Here is a 17,500-nt window from a genome sequence, read left to right on the forward strand (position 1 = left end):
CACGCAGCTCGATCATCCTCTTCGCGCATCATCCGCACCGCTACACGATGGAGACCTTTCGCGACGGTCAGGTGTCAGGTCGTGTGATTTCCCGGCGTGTTTTCCACAAGACACACTCCGAGTCCCAATGCTCCCCCCCTCTATGGTCGATACGTACGGACATTGACGTAGCATTCGCAACCACCGGACTCGGTGCTCAGGCAATCGGTGTCCATCGTTCAGCAATCGTGGTTTTTGGGACACAGGTGTGGTGACCACAGGGCCGCGACCATCGCGACGTTCCACACGCGACTCGAGCACGAGATTTCTTGACTTTTCCGTGAGATGAAACAAGAATTGGATAAGAGCGCTTCCTCGTCTGGGAGTTTATCCGTGACCGGTAGCGTCCGTGGTTAAGGGTGACTGTGGAGCGAGTACCATGGGTGAAGTGTTGATGCTACCGGGCCACTGACCGCTTTCCACTGTGGCCACAGAGAGGCAAAGAGCGAGAGAGAGAGCGCACGCATCGAGCGTCGAGCATGTTAGTACGCCCACGAAGCACCTCGCGTTCTGGTGCCAGGGATTCGATTTAATTCCATCGAGCAGACCGACCCCTTCAAGCTTCAACCGGCCAGATTCGACTCAGTTTTTGCGTTTTCTTCGAACATTTTTACCTTTTTCTTTTTCTTGGCCACTCCACACACACCCAAGACGAGTGCTTCTTTAGCAGCCAAGTACCAAGCTGCTACTCCTGTCCCGTCCCACGATCCGTTCGGTGTCGATGGCGAGCAAATAAATAGAGCTGGCCAATCTGAAGCAAGGGAGTGGTGGGTGGGAGCACAGGAAAAACATGGGAAAATCGCTCTCATGCCGGGACCCTTGGTATGCGGGTATGATGATGACCGTAGCGGCGTAAATCGAATCGCGTCGAACCACGTCGAACCCGTGGCGTGGCAAATCTATGGGATTTTGGTCCCGTCTAACGCTTGGTTGCATCTGTTTTCTTCCCGGTTACAAATGGCCACGTTCAGCGGTGAAGCGAGAACCCGCTTCTGGGATCGAGCATGTTCGCTGACCGCGGTGTAACATATGGGGACATGGTTCTACATCCGGCGCATCCTCCCGGTCCGGTGGAATGTAATTCGTTGTTCAAAATCGACAGCAATGCGAGCAGCATTTTGAAGCATCAGAGAGAGATTTTTTTGAAATTATTGAGCTTTGTGACGGAAATTGAGGTAACTGCAGCACAATTATGTGTAGAAATGATATAAACTCAAGCAATGTATCAATGTAAATCCTTCTATTTCCAATCTCTTTTCATAATTTCTACTTCAAAACTCTGCTGCTCTGTTGAATGTTTGCTTAATATCTAATTTCGCAAGTGATCCAAGTGTCTAAGAGGTTTTGAGGTCATTATCAAATGGCCTAATCGATTGCACAACTGCATCCAACTCGTTTGGTGGAATATTATCGATATCTCCCTCCACGATTACCGCTTTTATTGTGCCCCTCTATCAGATTTGTGGCCGATTTCATTACTTCAGCGTTGCTAAATGGTTGTGCGACTCCAAACATGTACCGATAAGAGTGAGAGACAATCGTAAAAGATATCAGTTTTGGTTTCTTCTTCAAACAATGCACACAAACCCACCCCTGCGCTTTCTTAAGATTGAGTTCATTTGTTTTATCAATTGTCTCATTCGTTTTGTCATTTTGCTATCTTATCACGTACCAGCGTGCGTCAAGTGCTTGAGTTTGTGTCGCAACTCACCAACCCAAACATTGCGACGGATCTCGTTTTTAGAGGTTTTTAATGTTCAACTATTTTTACCCAATTCCAACCGCCCACTTTGCGGTGTATTGTTTTAGTGAAAACACATTACTGCTTTCACCACTTGAGACAAAAACAATTATTTTCAGCAGGATGGGTGCTACATCCTAGCACATCTACCGGGAGTTCATCCATCTGCCTGCCATCGAATGCCTGTGGGCGATTATCGGTTTTCGGGGGGGCCAGAGGGGACGCTAGCCATGATCACACAAGCATAAATCACGCCGCGTGACCGAGGACGGCCGAGGCTTCTGCTGGCGCTACGACATAACAACGCACCGTCGCCGGTAGCATTGTTTGACATCCATTGAATCAAATGATTTTGCCGCATCCTCGTGCCGTGGGTGTGTGCGGCGAGTGCCGAAAAAATGGTAAAAACATTCTTGGACCATGTTCGAAACCGCGAACAAGACATGCCACACAGGGTCGGCGATATGTTTCGTTCAATTCTAAAACGATTTCTTCACCCTCTGCCTCTCTCTCTCTCTCTCTCTCTCTCTCTCTCTCTCTCTCTCTCTCTCTTGGTTGACATTTGGTGCATCCCATTAATTTGTTTTAGAAAATAGACACCACAATAAAATAAAGAGGGAGAAGCTGCCTCGAGGGTGTGGGAGAGCAATAAAATCGTGTTTATGGTGGCCGGTACGGTTGTCCTATTGAATTTCCACTCATTTTCACCCGTTGCGTAAGGGAAAACTCGAGTGAAACGATCCACCGTCCGTACGTGTCCAAGGGCTACAGAAGACAGAGAGACTTATCTCGAATCAATGCGCAACGTTCCGCATGTGCATAGAATAACGTCCCCAAAATAAGGGTTCAACACATCGTTGGCCGTCGATATGGCTTTTGATCACGAACCGCTTGAAACTGAAGTCACTGCTACATCTGCACGTGTTCGCTCTCTAGCCTCACGGCCGAACACCACAGGACAGCAGAGAACTGCTTCCGAAAATCAACCACAACAGTTCCTGGGGGGTGAGGTAAGTTGTATTGTAAATTAAGAGAGATTGTGCCTGGTCATTCTCTTAATTGATTGCTAGTGGCTCACGTACACGGTACGGCACGGTCCGTTCCGTTTTCTGGAGAATCTTATCAAAAGTTGAGCTCGGATTAAGTTTGACAGGAGAGGAGTCTCCAGTCCAGCACGTATGACAGACGTTTAGCAGCATCCCGTTCCCGCACCAGGCACTCCCTGGCCATTTCTTTTATTATTTTCTTGCATCCCGATACCATCTGTTCAGTGTTTGAATCAACGGCCTCCGTCCTGTCGTCCATCGTTTGTGACGCGAACATACTCTACCAGTGGTCTCGGGCAATCCATGGATGGATTCGCATCACGATAAACCGTCCGGATGGACGAACCAACGAACGAACCATCGGGGGAGGCCACGGTCTGATGGACCGCCGACGCCAGCGCGACAGATGGAAGCGTGCAGATTGCGCTTTGATGACACCACGGACCACGGGCGGGCTTGGCGTCAGACTGCTACTCGGTCCTCTGTCCTGATTCTTGATCTCGAACTTTCCGCAAAGTTTGACCACAGAAAGTTTGTGTGCGACGACAAAGAACTGACGACGTGGCGACGTGCTGATACTATGTTTTTTCCACTCTAGTGACCATCGCGCCATTTGCCATCGCAGGGATGGTGCGCAGCTTTGTCTCTCCATCCGGGAACGAGGACAATTCGGGGTGGTGCAAGGAAGTAAGACGGGGATGTTCAATGCCCTCGGGACCTTTTACACACTAAATGCAACCGAACAGAGCGATGCAAATCGCCCATTCGCGTCGTCATCATCGTCGCCATCGACGCGATTTTCTGTAGCCGAAATGGCTAATGTCAGAATGTCAAAACATCAAACTCGCTGGCGGTTTGGGAAGTGCTGAGGCCAGCGGAAAATGTGTGAAACTGCAGTTGCAGGTTGAAGAGAAGGGTGAAGACGAGTACCCCGAATGATATTTATAAAATCGTAGTGCAAATGGTCCGTAGTTTGGTACGTCAGTCATCACACCTCGCGGCGCGTCCTCGGATTCGAACGGGACCGTCGAGCGTTTGGTCTTGTGTGCTTGGTCCATGGCCGTGCCGTGAAGTGGTTAATTGGAAGTCAAGAATTTAGGAAGTCACGATGGCGGACAAAGACGTAATGCCAGTGGCAGTGGCAGTAGTAGCTGCTCAGCGTTCCTCTTGTCGAGCTGGTTGGTTGTTTCGAGAAGCAAAGGATTACTAGATTGATCGGATATGAAGCCAGATTGTGTCAATGGCTTTTGTATAGAAGAGAATAGGGCCACTGCAGGCGGCCACTCTCCGTTGTGTCTGACACAATCTATTGTCTATTGGCCAAAGTCAACTAACCGACGACGACCGAACGGACACATTCCGGAGGAGATGCGACCCGAACGAGCAGATCAAGAGCAAGATTAGACGGAATTAGTTTTCGTTCCGTTCGGTCGTTAATCCAGAGCTGGGAAGCGGATTAGTTTGCTTTGGGGTGATAAAGCTACAGAAGCTGGGCCAGGATAGTTAATCTACAAGATAGCTGCTGGCTCCCGCATAAGTTCCTGCTTCATCTTAGTTTCCTCAGTTTCGAAACAATTTGTTTTTGTTTCCCTACGGAGGGAGGCAAAAAAAAAATATTGGGAAATACTTTCGAATCCATTTATTGAAAGTTTATTCCCATGGTTAAACTCATCGTCGACGTTTATCATAAACATTTACACTATACACAGTGTTTTAGTATCGGGAACAGCACAGTAATTGCGAGGAATAAACAACGGATGCGTGTCCTTGTCCCATTGTAGCATCTTCTGGCAGCAAAAAGACTGGTAAATTCTCGGACGATTTAATGCTTCCCCTTCTGACCGTGGCCGCCTTAAAGACAATAAATAATTCAATCGCCTTCGATGGATTACCTCACGGCCCCCTGGTTGGTGTGGTGTTTAGTTTTTCCTTCTCCCCATCCTCTGGCGCCAATAAATCATGTTCGCTGTCCCTAATGCCGGTCTTGCCGGTACGCTAATTTGAACGCTCCACCTCGAACACGTGCAGATTCTATAAACAATGGCGCTGTCTGTGGTGTGTATGTGCCTGTTGCCGTGCGGCCACGGTGCTGATTTGGGAATTATAGTTTTTTTTTCCAAAAAACCCTCCCCAACACCAAGGGCTGGCCACGGATCGGCTGCGTCTAAAAAGGATTTTCGACAGCTCGCAACGGAACGTGACCTGAAGCGTAATGTCCATCAAGCGAATCCGTTCGACAACTGGCCAGCGGGGAGCATTAGGCATTGTGTCTGGCCAAAAACCAACGCTACAGAAAGGCGACAGCTGACTATCTTCAAGCCCCGAGGCCCCAAAGAACGCTCGCAGAACACGAACGAACAAACCCAAGCCGGTATCGGATCGGGGCACGTTTCGCTTTACGTTGGTGAATTGAAAACGAGGAGTTTTCACTCAATTCGCCCCCTCCTTCCCGTGGAAATGAGCCGGGTCTGTAAATGAAGTGTGATGGCCAGATCAACGGAATGACGTGCGAAGCGAGAACGGGTCGAGTCGAGATGGACTTCTGTCGCACGTCGCAACCCGACGCATTCGGTTCTCCCCAACACACTTTTGAAGTCCGGCATGATCGTCGACGTCCTTTCAATCGTCGACACTGGCACCGCCGGTGGTCGCACCGGTCTTTGTAACGAAATGTCTTCATCCATCGCTAGCGAGCGTCTTGAGCACATTGTTAGAATGCTACTGCTACTCTGCGCGCGATACGAGGGACGCTCAACAAGTGGCCACCGCACGGGGGAAAGAGTGAAATTCATCATCAAGTGGAGGCACTGCGTGGGAGGGGTGTCAGTCATTAATGCGATGATAAATGAGTGTGCGCTTGTGCTGATGGTGATGGTTGACGATGACGGACGGTTGATGGGACGACCGGGTAGGTAAAGGATCCCACCTATTTAGCCGATGATGGACGTTGTAGACGAGCGCTCGAATGGTGGTCATCGAACCAACACCACCAGGCAATTGTTTTCCGTTGAAATAGATGCAGATGAGATGAACTGCCGGGCGAATGTTTTAAACAAAAAAAAAATGAGTACGAGATGTCATAAAAGCATCACTTCACTTTCACTGATTATGATGATTACAGGCGGAGGGTGTGTCCTGGCGCGGAATTTATGATACAATCCCTGGTCATGGTGGCGCAAGTTATGTGTCCGATCGACCAGAAGCGCAAGAAGGACCAAACGAAAGCGAGGATAATGTCGTGATTTATTTGATGATTCAGCTCTCACTAATGGTTTGCTCCATCTGTTTAGAGCTTTTCTTCTACTGCTGCTCCTTCTTCTGCACAACAAGGCACCAAAGTCAAAAAGGGAAAAGAAATAACAGAACTCGTGATCATTACTCCTTCCACTTCCCGGCACGATGGGGTTCATTTGAATCTTATTTCAAATCCCAACCCCTTTCGTTCGCTCTTGGTAAGCTTGGTTTGAATAGTCATCCAGGCCTTCTGCTACCTCCTGGAACCATTTCAATCGGACCGCGCTGGACAGCGAACACTGGGTGTTCTTGACGTTCATGCCATACGCAGCACATTTGCTAAATTAGTTTCCAGCGCAAAGCGCATTAGTGGCGCATGTCCTTCGGTCCGAGTCCATGCCCGTCCGAGCGCGCGCGCTGGGATGCGAATAGAGAGAAGAATTGTTTCGAATGAATGATACAGCACTGGCCTATTCCCGGGCCTCGAACCTTCGTCCTTGGTTGTGGTGAGTGGCGCACACAGGATAATGTTCCGCGACCGGTACAGAGCTGGCTAACAGATTGGCTCGTTTACCCTTTTCTGGTCCATCTGGTCCACCGGTGGGGCCCACTCTTCCTCGCGTGTGTTCTCTCGCTCTTTGGCCATCTTTGCGATTTGACGTCGAGATCCTTTCGAACATGGGTTCGACATGGCGGAGATGGCAGAGCAGTGGCAGGCCCCGGTGACTGGAATGCGTTCTCGTATTTCGCATTTTTCTCTCCACTCCGTGTGCTGTCACGTATGGATGAGTGTAATCATCGGATGGCGGAAATATGCAAATGGAATCCACCTCCCGGAACCGAGATGGACCGACCGGCTGTGACGAGCTTGATGATTAATGCCTTCGCGGAGTGCAGGAATGGGTGGAGTCGAAGCTCCATTAGAAGTGGAATCTCATCTTTTTTCCCAACGTTTCTAGCAAAGAGCTGATGCATGACTGCGCTTATGGTTATGCGAAGGGTGACCGAACACATACAATCGCCTTATGTAACGTAATGTGTGGTGTCCCAAAAGCCCCCGAAATGGATTTCTGCATTTCGAGTGTATCGCTCAGTTGGCGTGTTGGGAATGAGAACACTTTGCCACAAAGTGCACCAGCCTAATGGTTAATGTAAACAATTTGCTTTATCATTTGCCCCTAAGCTTACACGTCAAACACACGTGCGATCGTGTCCAATGAATGGCATTTCCTCCATCGTCCTCATCAGCATCATCATTATCGTAACGGGCATGATTGATCGGGTATGATATTTATTCGATTTCATCATTAGCGGCTGTAGAAGAGCACAGCAATAGCAAAAGGCGTGAGTGTTTGACCTCGATGTGCCAGAAGTGGTTGGTTTAATTTATCGAGTAAGGCATCGCCGAGTTTTGTTTATGCAAACCGGAGCATCTCTCGAAACCAACTGGAAGATCGGAAGAAGAACGGTGATCGTTCCGTTGGGTGATTTGATCTGGCATATTTCCTGAGGCTTAATTGGTCTTAACTCAATCAAATTAATAACATTTTATGGTATATTCGGAGAAGCGTGTTGATTTCATTGGAGTCAATGTTGTGTAATACACGTAGTGGCACAATTCAAACAAGATCTACGTCTTATCAGTCCACAAGCAGCACAAGCGTTAGTCACCACATTTACGCCATCATTTGACGCTAACGAGGTGTGCTTAGCTGCAGCTTTTGATTGCATTTTGATTACATTCTGCGAAAGGCAACATGTGGCCGGTACGCGAAACCGTTACAGCTGCAATCAAAACATTACGCAAAATGCACGCCCTTTACACCAACGACCATCAACCAACGATGCATGGCACAACACCTCGACACTGTACACTGGCGTGGCATCTGGTAAGGATCAGGCGCGGAAGATCCGCTCACAAATTATGAAAATAATATCGTCCGATGCTCGCTGAAGGATGATCTGGTGTTGCTTGACAGGCCGGCCTGTGTTCAGGGTGTCTACAAGCTGTGTTTGTAGGCCAGGCAGCGCAGATTGTTTATACATAATGTAGACATTATGACACGATATTGAGACCTTAACGATGGACAGGACCACCAGCACAGAACAAGATGTTGTCGAGTTCGTTGCAGCTAAACTATCTGTTCGATGGTGATTGAATAAATCATCGTCGATCAGTCATCTTTTTTAATGAAGTCTCTACCCGTTCACTGGCGAGGGCTCATTTTCGCCGGGGGAGCAGATAACCAATCGCTCCGGCAAACAGTGGACACCCACTGTTGCGGGCGTCGTTGCGCTGTACAGCGCTTATCAGCACTCATTCCGATTTTATTAGTCACAGCGCAGTTGCACAACAAGAACGTTACTCAAACCGGTTACGGTTCAAGCGATAATGAAACTGCATCGTTAACGGTCTCGCCTTTCTCACCAACAACACCTTCAATCACCGCACGTAAATGTCTGTTCCTGCGTACTCCAGGCGTTAATACTCACAGCCCGATCGTTGCCTCTCATCGATCATGATCGGTCGAGAGGAGGACGACGGTGTATTAGTCGTTGAACCGGCCATTTATGATTCGTTTTGCGTGCGCGGCCGCACCCTTAACACATAAACAAACGTTCTCAGCTCCACTGAACGGACGCACGATCTGGTTCGATGGAACCGTCGGCGAGTACTGACGGGGCATAGCACGGCACGGCCTAGCACTAGGCCCGGCAATCTAATCGAAGTCGTCGTAAAGTTTAGCAATTTGGTTCGAAGCTTTTTTTCCCCGACGGTGTTTAACATCTCTTCGCTGGAAGTGTACTTGATCACAAGGTAGGTCGTCTTATCGCTCAAATAATATACCAATACACAAAATGCTACGCTACATTATCAATGGATGGTGGTAGTGGAATGTAGTGGTATGAGTTGCGTTACTAGCGTTGCCTCGCTTGACTCTAGGGAGATTATGGAGACGCCTAGGTCGGAACAACGAACGAATGAACTGCGTTTGGATCTGTTCACTCAGTAGCTGTTACTAATGAACCGTAGAGAAGAAATTGTGTTTTTTTGGGAAGCCATTCTAAGTTAAATTCAGCTTCAATTCATAAATTCAACGCCATACATTAATTCAATTGATCGCTGCTAGTCATTCAATAAATCGTACTGCTTCTTTCATCTCCTCATTGCCTGGTAAAAGATACAGGAAAGTTCAACCATAAGACTCTTTACCATTCAGTCTGAATTTTGGCCAAAGACAGAACTTAGCATCTGTTAAGTTCAGTATATTTGACTTTAGTTAGTCTTTTTTTTTTTTTTTAACATATATAAGGACGGACGAGCCGTATGTTTAAGTTAGTCTTATATCCAATATTTGTAAAGAGAATTTAATGGTTTGTAAAGGGTTTACTCTATAGATCACTTAGCTACTAGCACTACTAACCGCTCACAGCCACCACTTTACCTGTTCAAGTTTTTTAACAAACCCACTCGACAACTGTGACAATAGTCAGCCCGCGCACACAGTAATTAATCATAGCTAGTCAGTCGAGGAAACACTTACTGTGGCAGTGGCCACACACAAATACTACTAAGGCTGGCAGGTTAGAAACTGGTCTTGTCTGGTGAGTGCTTCAAACATGCTTCACAATTAATTATTTGCATCCCGAACGGAAAATCCAAGTTTCCAGCCTTACATCACATGCGCACAGCGTGTAAGTGACAGAGCGGCTGTTATTGGTTTGCTACACCACATCGACCACATGCCGAGCTCGCAGTTCCTTAGCAAACACGGCGAGCTTTCTAGGGCGATCCAGAATCCAGGCGAGGGAAATGAAGTGGCCGCAAAACGACAAACTTACCGTAATATTGTGGTCGCGGGTAGGGCTGCTTTGGCGTCGTTCCAGGTGTACTCTGCGGTGAGTGCATTGGTGCTGCAAACGTTTCATGTGCTGCATTAGTGTTGGCGTACTACTAACGGCGATTACTCGTTACAAGAAGCAAATTGTGAATAAAGCGCTCTAACGAAGCTTTTGCAATTCATCGGCGTAAGCAAGTTATCAGCAGCAGAAATCATTTTTATGTAAATGATCTCTTAACTTAAGCAAAACATTTACTAAAAGTTAACTAAAAAAAAGAGAAATAGAAGATAAAATAGGCGTCTCTGCAACAAAACCCCCATAAACGATAATTAAAAAATGGATCCCTAGGCTGAGTATCATCTCTTATGATGAAGTAGAAGCAGAAGCAGCAGTTGAAAAGGGAACGAGAAAATATAATACTGTCAATCACCGTAAGAAGGGGCGCCGTGATAAGACGCTCGGTGCACGGTGGTCGTGCGTGAACCCGAAAATAGAGGCAATACGCAGACAAAGTTACTGCGTGCGTACGGGCGGAGCAAAGCGAAGCCAATGAAACAACAGATTATTTATAAAATCAACCGGTGGGAGTAGAATAGTGGTGCTGGTGGCAGGAGGGTGATGGTAGCTCAGCATAAACATGAGCACGGACGGTGTATGTGGTAATCCTGCTACTGGACGAAGACGAACGGTGCCCGGATGGTCGGAGCGAACCGAATCGCCGTTTATGATCGCGTGCCGCCTGCCGGTGGATGCAGGGCACTAGGTCTTAATTAAGTAGCCCGCCTGTCGGTGTGGGTGGCAATGTGTCGATGAGCGCCAGGCGTAGCGCAACAATCGTAGACGTAGATTTGTTCGTGACAGTTTACAATACGGCGCCACCAGTGTAACTCGTCTCGAAGCATCACCAATCGTTTACAAATGCGCGCAAAAGTGAGACAATTATGAAGTTCTAATTATGGGGATGCAGTTAGCACAAGAGTTAGCGAAGAAGAACCGAAGGCATCGTATGAAGGGAGATCACTCATGGCTAAAAATAACAAACTCAACTCAATATTACTCAAGAAAGTCAACAATCTAATAATTCACGTACATTTCACTTTCCAACGCGCTTGATCCTGGTGATGGTGTTGCTGGTTCGGTGGTTGCAGTTGTTGCGATTGGGCGTGCTGTGCGAGGTACATGTTGATCACCGTTTATCGTATCGCAAAAAATCGTAATTCATATAACGTAGTTTCAGTTCAATCCATTCAATTGACCATCAAACCGACGTCAATCGTTAATATCACTTCTCACATCTCACACTCGACGATAACTCAAAGGCAGCATTTCACTTTTATGAACGACTTACGTCCTATTCGATCTTATCACACTTATCACCGAGGCAGTGATTCGTTTTAATTTCGTTTTTTATTCAACAAAAAATGGCGCAATGACACTGTGATCTCTACCGGCGGCCGTGTGTCCTGCGATCACGCGCACAATTTGCAAAAAAACACCACGCGTTCGACCGTTATCTTTCGGTGGCGGCTTCGTTGACAGGACTGTTGTGATAGCGCACGGTACGCACGACGACCACGACCACGACGACGACGAGACGCGCTTCGCATTGTCATCGGTTTCGCGCCTTCGTACGCGTTCGTTGCCTCGCTGTCTCGAGAATTTCCGTGAAGACTCTCGAGGAAAAACCTCTCGAACATCGACAGACGGCAGGCCAGGCAGTGCCGATGTGTTTGTATACAATACAGTGCTGCCCACACCAATCGGTACGCGTTTACGATGCCTTTTTGTAGTCGTTGGTGTGATTGAAATACTAAAACTGCGACCGGTGGCCATTAAAATATTATTCTTTTCCCAAATGAAATGTTTGTGCGAACGGATTTTATGTGTTAAGCATTAATGATGAGCCACTAGGGAAGAGGCCATCACTGTAGAATCTTCTGAGATTGCTCGACTCGAACCGAGTGAGCGGCATTCCAACCGTTTTGGTCACCCAAAAATGCCGAGAGAAAGGAATCCTTCTGTGGTTCTCTCTCTCCCTTTCTCTCTCTCTTCTTGGCGTTTGTATCGTCACCTAGCGTCCTGGGAGTGAGCATCTTTTGTTTCACGCTTTTCGAGCGAATCTAGCATCCTCTTGAGAACGCTGCACGACATGCCTGGTAGTTCGTGAGGCCTATAGCTCGAGAAGAGTTGAAGGAAAGAGACAGATTGCCAGCATTCCTTGGACCGCAATCGTATCCGTTGTGACGGAAAGTTCAGACTATCAAACTATTTTCACTTCAAGCGGTTCGTCAACAGTGGCTAGCGATCGTTGGATGATCGGTCGAGGGAATTCATGGTGGGACGCACCGAGATGATCTACAGTGAGAAGCATAAAAATCTTGCTGATGTCACTACTGATTATGCTCCAATGGTTACAGCGAATCCAATGCCGACAATTCCAACGAGCACCCAGAGAAAATATTTAGAAAATGTTTCCTTATTTATTGTCCTAATAACTTATTTGAACATTATGTTTTGAAACGAGATTGGTGATTTAAAAATATTTATATCGACATTTCCCATCCTCACAATGCTTAACAATGTAGCGATCAGCATAGTCCAACGTATGAGCAATGTGTCCGCAAGCAGCAGCAGCAGCAGCAGCAGCAGCACAATCTACGCTAACCATCAGAACCGTATGCTAGCGAGACTAGTAGCTCTCTACCCTTCTAGTATGCCGTGCCTTGGTCCGTGTGGAACATACAAGCATGTCTGGCGACACAACATATCGCTCCGGATTTATGGTTGACAGTGGGTGGCAGCGTTGATTCCGTGCCTCGACTATCTCTAGCTACGCTATTGTGTCGCTTCGGGCTAGTGTTCTGCGAGAGCAAGACCAATCCGATCCGTTGTCTGCGAAAGAGAAGGGATGCTACGTATGACTTAATCGACTCTCGGGACCACCGGACTGGTCCGAGAGTCGAGCAATCCGAACATGGACCATCCGAAGCACATTGCGAAGCAGGCCAGACGATTCGCAGACTAAATGGACATGCGAGAGCCATTAGGTAGGCAGATTGCGGAGGTTGGGTGAGTCAGCGACGATCGCAGATCGGCAGATAAATCGAGGCCGCGTGATGTGCAGCAACTGCTCGCGACATCGTGGTCATACCACATCAGAAACTTCATGACGGAGCTACCGAATAGGCTAGAGGGACGTGCGCTATCGGAGGGAGGAAAAAAGATATCCTCGAAAATACTACAATGAAGCGTAGCGTGAAGCGAACCGAGGGGAAACAATCGTTGCTCATTCATAGTGAAGCTCATACGGAAAGAGAATAATCCAACATACGAGCCACCGGTATTCTAGCATTCTTGATATCTTGTGTAAGCAGCGTCACAGCGTGTAGAGCGTGATTTGTTGTTTGGATTGCTCTTGGATACTGCCAATTGCTTTGGCAGGATTAAGGAAATTTTGCAATTCAACGTTGATATGTTAATGCCGTTGTTTTACAAACATTAACTCAAGGAACGGCACGATTCCTCCAAATGCCATCATATATTTACCGAACATAGCACCAGCACCACCTAAGGTTCGTAATTCTTGTTTATTGGCCTCTAAATGGCCAATTCACGGGCCACGTAACGGCTCTGTTCAAGTGTTTCTTTCTTTTGTTGGTAATCTCCACTCGGAGTCAGCAGCATCTTGAGCCATCGCTGTACTGGGTGAAGGCGAAGTGGAACAGAAAGAACATGAAGTAATTCAATTAAACATTCATCGGTCTACGAAGCGCACAGTGGATGTCACAAGCCGGTGTCGGAGTGGGTAGAGGGAGTTTGGTTTCAAATGGTTTTGCAATGTGTGTTAAGGGGGACACGGCGATTAAAAAGAAATTATTTACGAAGAAACAAATTTACGGGACCACAACAAGGAATACGTAGGTTACTAAAAAGATTTAAAGACTATCTGTTATAAAAAATGGTTATAACATAACATAACTTATGTTTAGTTATATTTCATGTTGAATGATATTTGTAATTAAAATCTTCCAATTAGTGGACAGTTCGACAACTTTTCTTTGAACAAATCAAGCCAGCTACTCTCGCTTTGAACACGTTTGCTTAATCCACTCTCTCTATTTTAAAGTCACCAAACACCGGCAGCACTTCAAAGTAATTCCGAATTAGATTTTTTACGGCCAGTTAAACCAGATCTAGTTCGAACCACACTCGAAGTCATCCGGATCAAAGTGGATGAAGCTGGCCCTCAATCCAGACCCCCGAGGGGGCCAGTGTGACGGTTCAGGAAAAGAAAATATAAACCTAATACCGTTGATTTACAAACATTACTACGATTTCGCTGTCTCATGTCATGGCGTTTCGTTTCCACACTCTCCCCGGCCGGCAAGCCAGCCAGACCCACAGACCGGCGACTGTGACGGCAAGAGAGACACAAAAATTTCCATTTAGTTTGAACCCCGAATGGGTTTTCCGCGCAGTCAAAACACACGCCAGCTCTTGTCGTCTGGGAACAAGGACGAGTGGAGCAGAGCCAACCACCACAAGCCAATGAGTCGTGTCGGCGTAACGACCGCACTGACATGCTGATACACAGCTACCGGCCACACTGTTACACCGAATGGAACCGAGAGCGAGCGAGCGAGAAAGTGGAGTGAAGGAAAGAAAAACATGAATTCTCGTTCCGATGTGCTCCATCCTTCTCTCCATGGAAGCCACTCTTGTCCCGTGGCTAAAGTCATTGCTAAAGGAAACACCCTCTCGATGCTACCGAGAAGCCGGCAAGTGCACTTGTGCCACAAATGCATTCGCTTTCTATCTCGAGCAAAACACTTGAATCTTGATATCCCTTTCGGCTTTCTGTCTGCTGCGTCAGCGTTGTCTGTGTGTTGGGCTCATTGTGAATCCAAAGCATGGAAAAAATGTGTCTTCCAGCACATAATGTGTTTCCGTTTTCCGATCGCTTTGTGGAGGTAACACAGCCCACGCCCAGCGCCCAAGTCAAGCGAAAACAGTCGGCCCATTGTGAAGCGTTCTCGCCACCGGAAATATTAAAGAAATGGTTTCATCCTTCTCGTCGCCGGTTGGATGAGGTTCCGTCTCGTCGAGCCGAGCGTGTCTAGGTGGAGAAGCAGGCAGGATAAGTTTCGCTTATCCTTAAGCTTTATCTGGTCTGTTTTGCCAATAAGCCTAATTGTAATTGGTTGCTTGTTTCGCTCCTAGTCCCCTCCACCACAACAACAGCAACTGAACTAATTGTAAGTGAAACATAAGTTCCTGTGAAACAAACACCAAACACTGCCAGTGATCGTGTCGTGATAAATTGCGTGGATTAACGAGGAACTTTTCTTTGGAACATTCCAAACATCTCGGTGGATATGGCGTCTGTGAATGCGTCTAAATTATTGCAGATTACAGAAGTAAGTTTCTGCCCGCTCTAGCCGGGGGTAAAAAAATGAGATTCCAGCAAGCAAAATGGTACAGACCGACATCAAGATTGCATCCGAGACGATTGTGCACTTTCCTCGCTGGAAGCGCAGATGCTTTGCTTTCGCTTTTCGGTCGCTGTAGTGCACTTTCTAAAAGATGCCTTTAATACAGCCGGCCACGACGATTCGAGTAAGTGCCTGGTCTCCATGAAGGGGGGAACGCCATTTGATTATGTTCATTCACTTAGTCTCCCCTTCTCACTTCCTCCAAGGTCCGTATTTTGGGGTGGGCAAATTATGCAACAGAAAAATGCGCGCTCACAGCTCAGTTGCATGGGCTGAAGTTGATTGCCGAACATTGGTTTCGGTTGGTGTTAGTTGGCGGAAGAAAATTGTGTCTTGTGTCTTTTATGGCATTAGGAATTACCTACAAGATAATAAAAGTAATTTGTTTTCTGTGAGAGTTTCTTTGATTTTCATAAAAAGAAGTTGTCTTGTCAGAAAAAGGGAACCTTATTTTCTTATTAAGTCAACCAATGTCTCGGCAGACAATTTAATGCAAAACTGTTTACAATACATAACCGCGCGACCTTGAAACAATACGACCTACATCCAAATGCCTTCGGCAGCTACGCACTGGAAGTGCCGAAATGCAAAACAATTCCATTTGCATGCATAATCGGATCCTATTCGTTCATATTACTCGCTGGCTAGAGGAGATTATAGGAATGGCAAAGTGGAGGCTAATCTAACCAATCGCTGAACGGAGAAGAAACAGGAGCCGAAGAAGTCATGGCGGAAGCGAGAGGCGCCCTCCTTGCGTTCAATCGATTAGATCGAAGAACTTGACTTGATGCCGTTGGAGCGTGTTATCTGGGTCAAACCACTGTCGGTGTATTGTTGTGTGTTTGCAGAATCTTCTTGCATCAACTTCGATCGATCATGTTCACACCTACTGGGAGGTTCTCCACGCAACAGAGAACCGAAGGGAGCAACTGATACTCGAAGCCGATAATGGTGAGCGTCACCGACAGCACAAAAGGCATAAATTATGGCGGAAATTGACCTGCTACTATCAGTTCACCGACGATCTCTTGCAGGAACGCTCTTCGCCGTTGCCGCTTGAACGAACAGCGTGACTTCAATTGCTGCAGCCAGTGCCGGGTCTTTGATTCTGATGTTCTTTCCTGTCTGATCAATTCCCCCGTTCCGATCAATTCCCCCGAGGCAGAAAAACGGGGCAAAAGATAAATAAAATCATAAAGTGAAGTGCAAATGAAACAATGAAATCGTACTCGCCAATCGAACTCCAAACGGATGATAGCAACGGTACGAAACGGAACGGAACGGAACACAGCATCCGGCATCGTAGACCGAGTGCCGCCAGCAGTGCCTTCCGGTCTTGTGATCTTCTCAGTCTCAAACGGTCTCAAACGGCTATCAATTATGGGAAACGGCAATCCAGGGCTGTCCTCCCCGAGCGTTCCATCTCAACGCAGACTCGTACGTGAAACGAAAGTGAGAAAACTTACTGACCCCCCCGAGAGCCACGAAGAAGAAGAGAGCCACAGAAGAAGATTCAGAAGAGAAAGAGTACATAAAAAACGGAGAAAAAGAAATGGAAGGTGGAGAACCGGAAGTGACACCCGAATAGAGGAATGCGAAGTGTGTGCGAAAGATAACGAACCGACACCGGATCGGACGGCGAAGGGAGAAGCGAAAAGAAGAGACCACAAAACGGACAGACGAGAGTGGCATTTGATGGGGCATGACCGGAGGAAGTGTTGAGACGCCCTCCCGGCACAAGGTAGATTGTTTATGTCTCGGCCTTCAGCCGGGATTCGAGACGAAATAGAAGATCGATGGAGGCGCATGGAGGCGCATGGTACATGATGGAGGCGCCTAGTAGCTTACTTTTTTCAACGCAACGATGAGCCTTCTCTAGTCGTTTTCTTCTATTTTTGTGACTCTTCCAGTGTCAAGGGAATAAGTTTTTTGCCTCCAGACGCCGTCAGATGAAAGCGATGATTGAATTACTTCGTTGTTTGGCGTGACTCACACCCCAGCATCCAGCGACCTATTAGCGATGACCGGCGATGGCGCAGATCATGAGGCAGCAAAACATCTTCAAACTTTCTCTCCGTTAATTGTTTTACGCTCGAGTACACGAT

The 17,500-nt window shown here is 47.4% G+C and overlaps 1 protein-coding gene across 3 annotated transcripts in view; it reads right to left on the bottom strand.

Annotated features, from left to right (window-relative positions):
• LOC126581321 (band 7 protein AGAP004871-like) overlaps window positions 1-17,500 on the bottom strand; it is a 23,931-nt gene that overhangs the window by 3,468 nt on the left and 2,963 nt on the right. Inside the window, exon 1 of one of the 3 annotated variants that reach the window (XM_050244893.1) lies at window positions 8,554-8,744. The exons of 1 other annotated variant lie outside the window; for it this stretch is intronic. In XM_050244893.1, the coding sequence (XP_050100850.1) occupies window positions 8,554-8,629 (76 nt within the window). In that variant the 5' untranslated portion in view covers window positions 8,630-8,744. Of the gene's footprint in view, window positions 1-157; window positions 338-8,553; window positions 8,745-17,500 lie in introns of those variants that run through there. One more of the 3 variants, XM_050244894.1, reaches the window with a different exon arrangement.

Source organism: Anopheles aquasalis, chromosome 2 (assembly GCF_943734665.1).
Source record: "Anopheles aquasalis chromosome 2, idAnoAquaMG_Q_19, whole genome shotgun sequence".
Lineage (NCBI taxonomy): Eukaryota > Metazoa > Arthropoda > Insecta > Diptera > Culicidae > Anopheles > Anopheles aquasalis.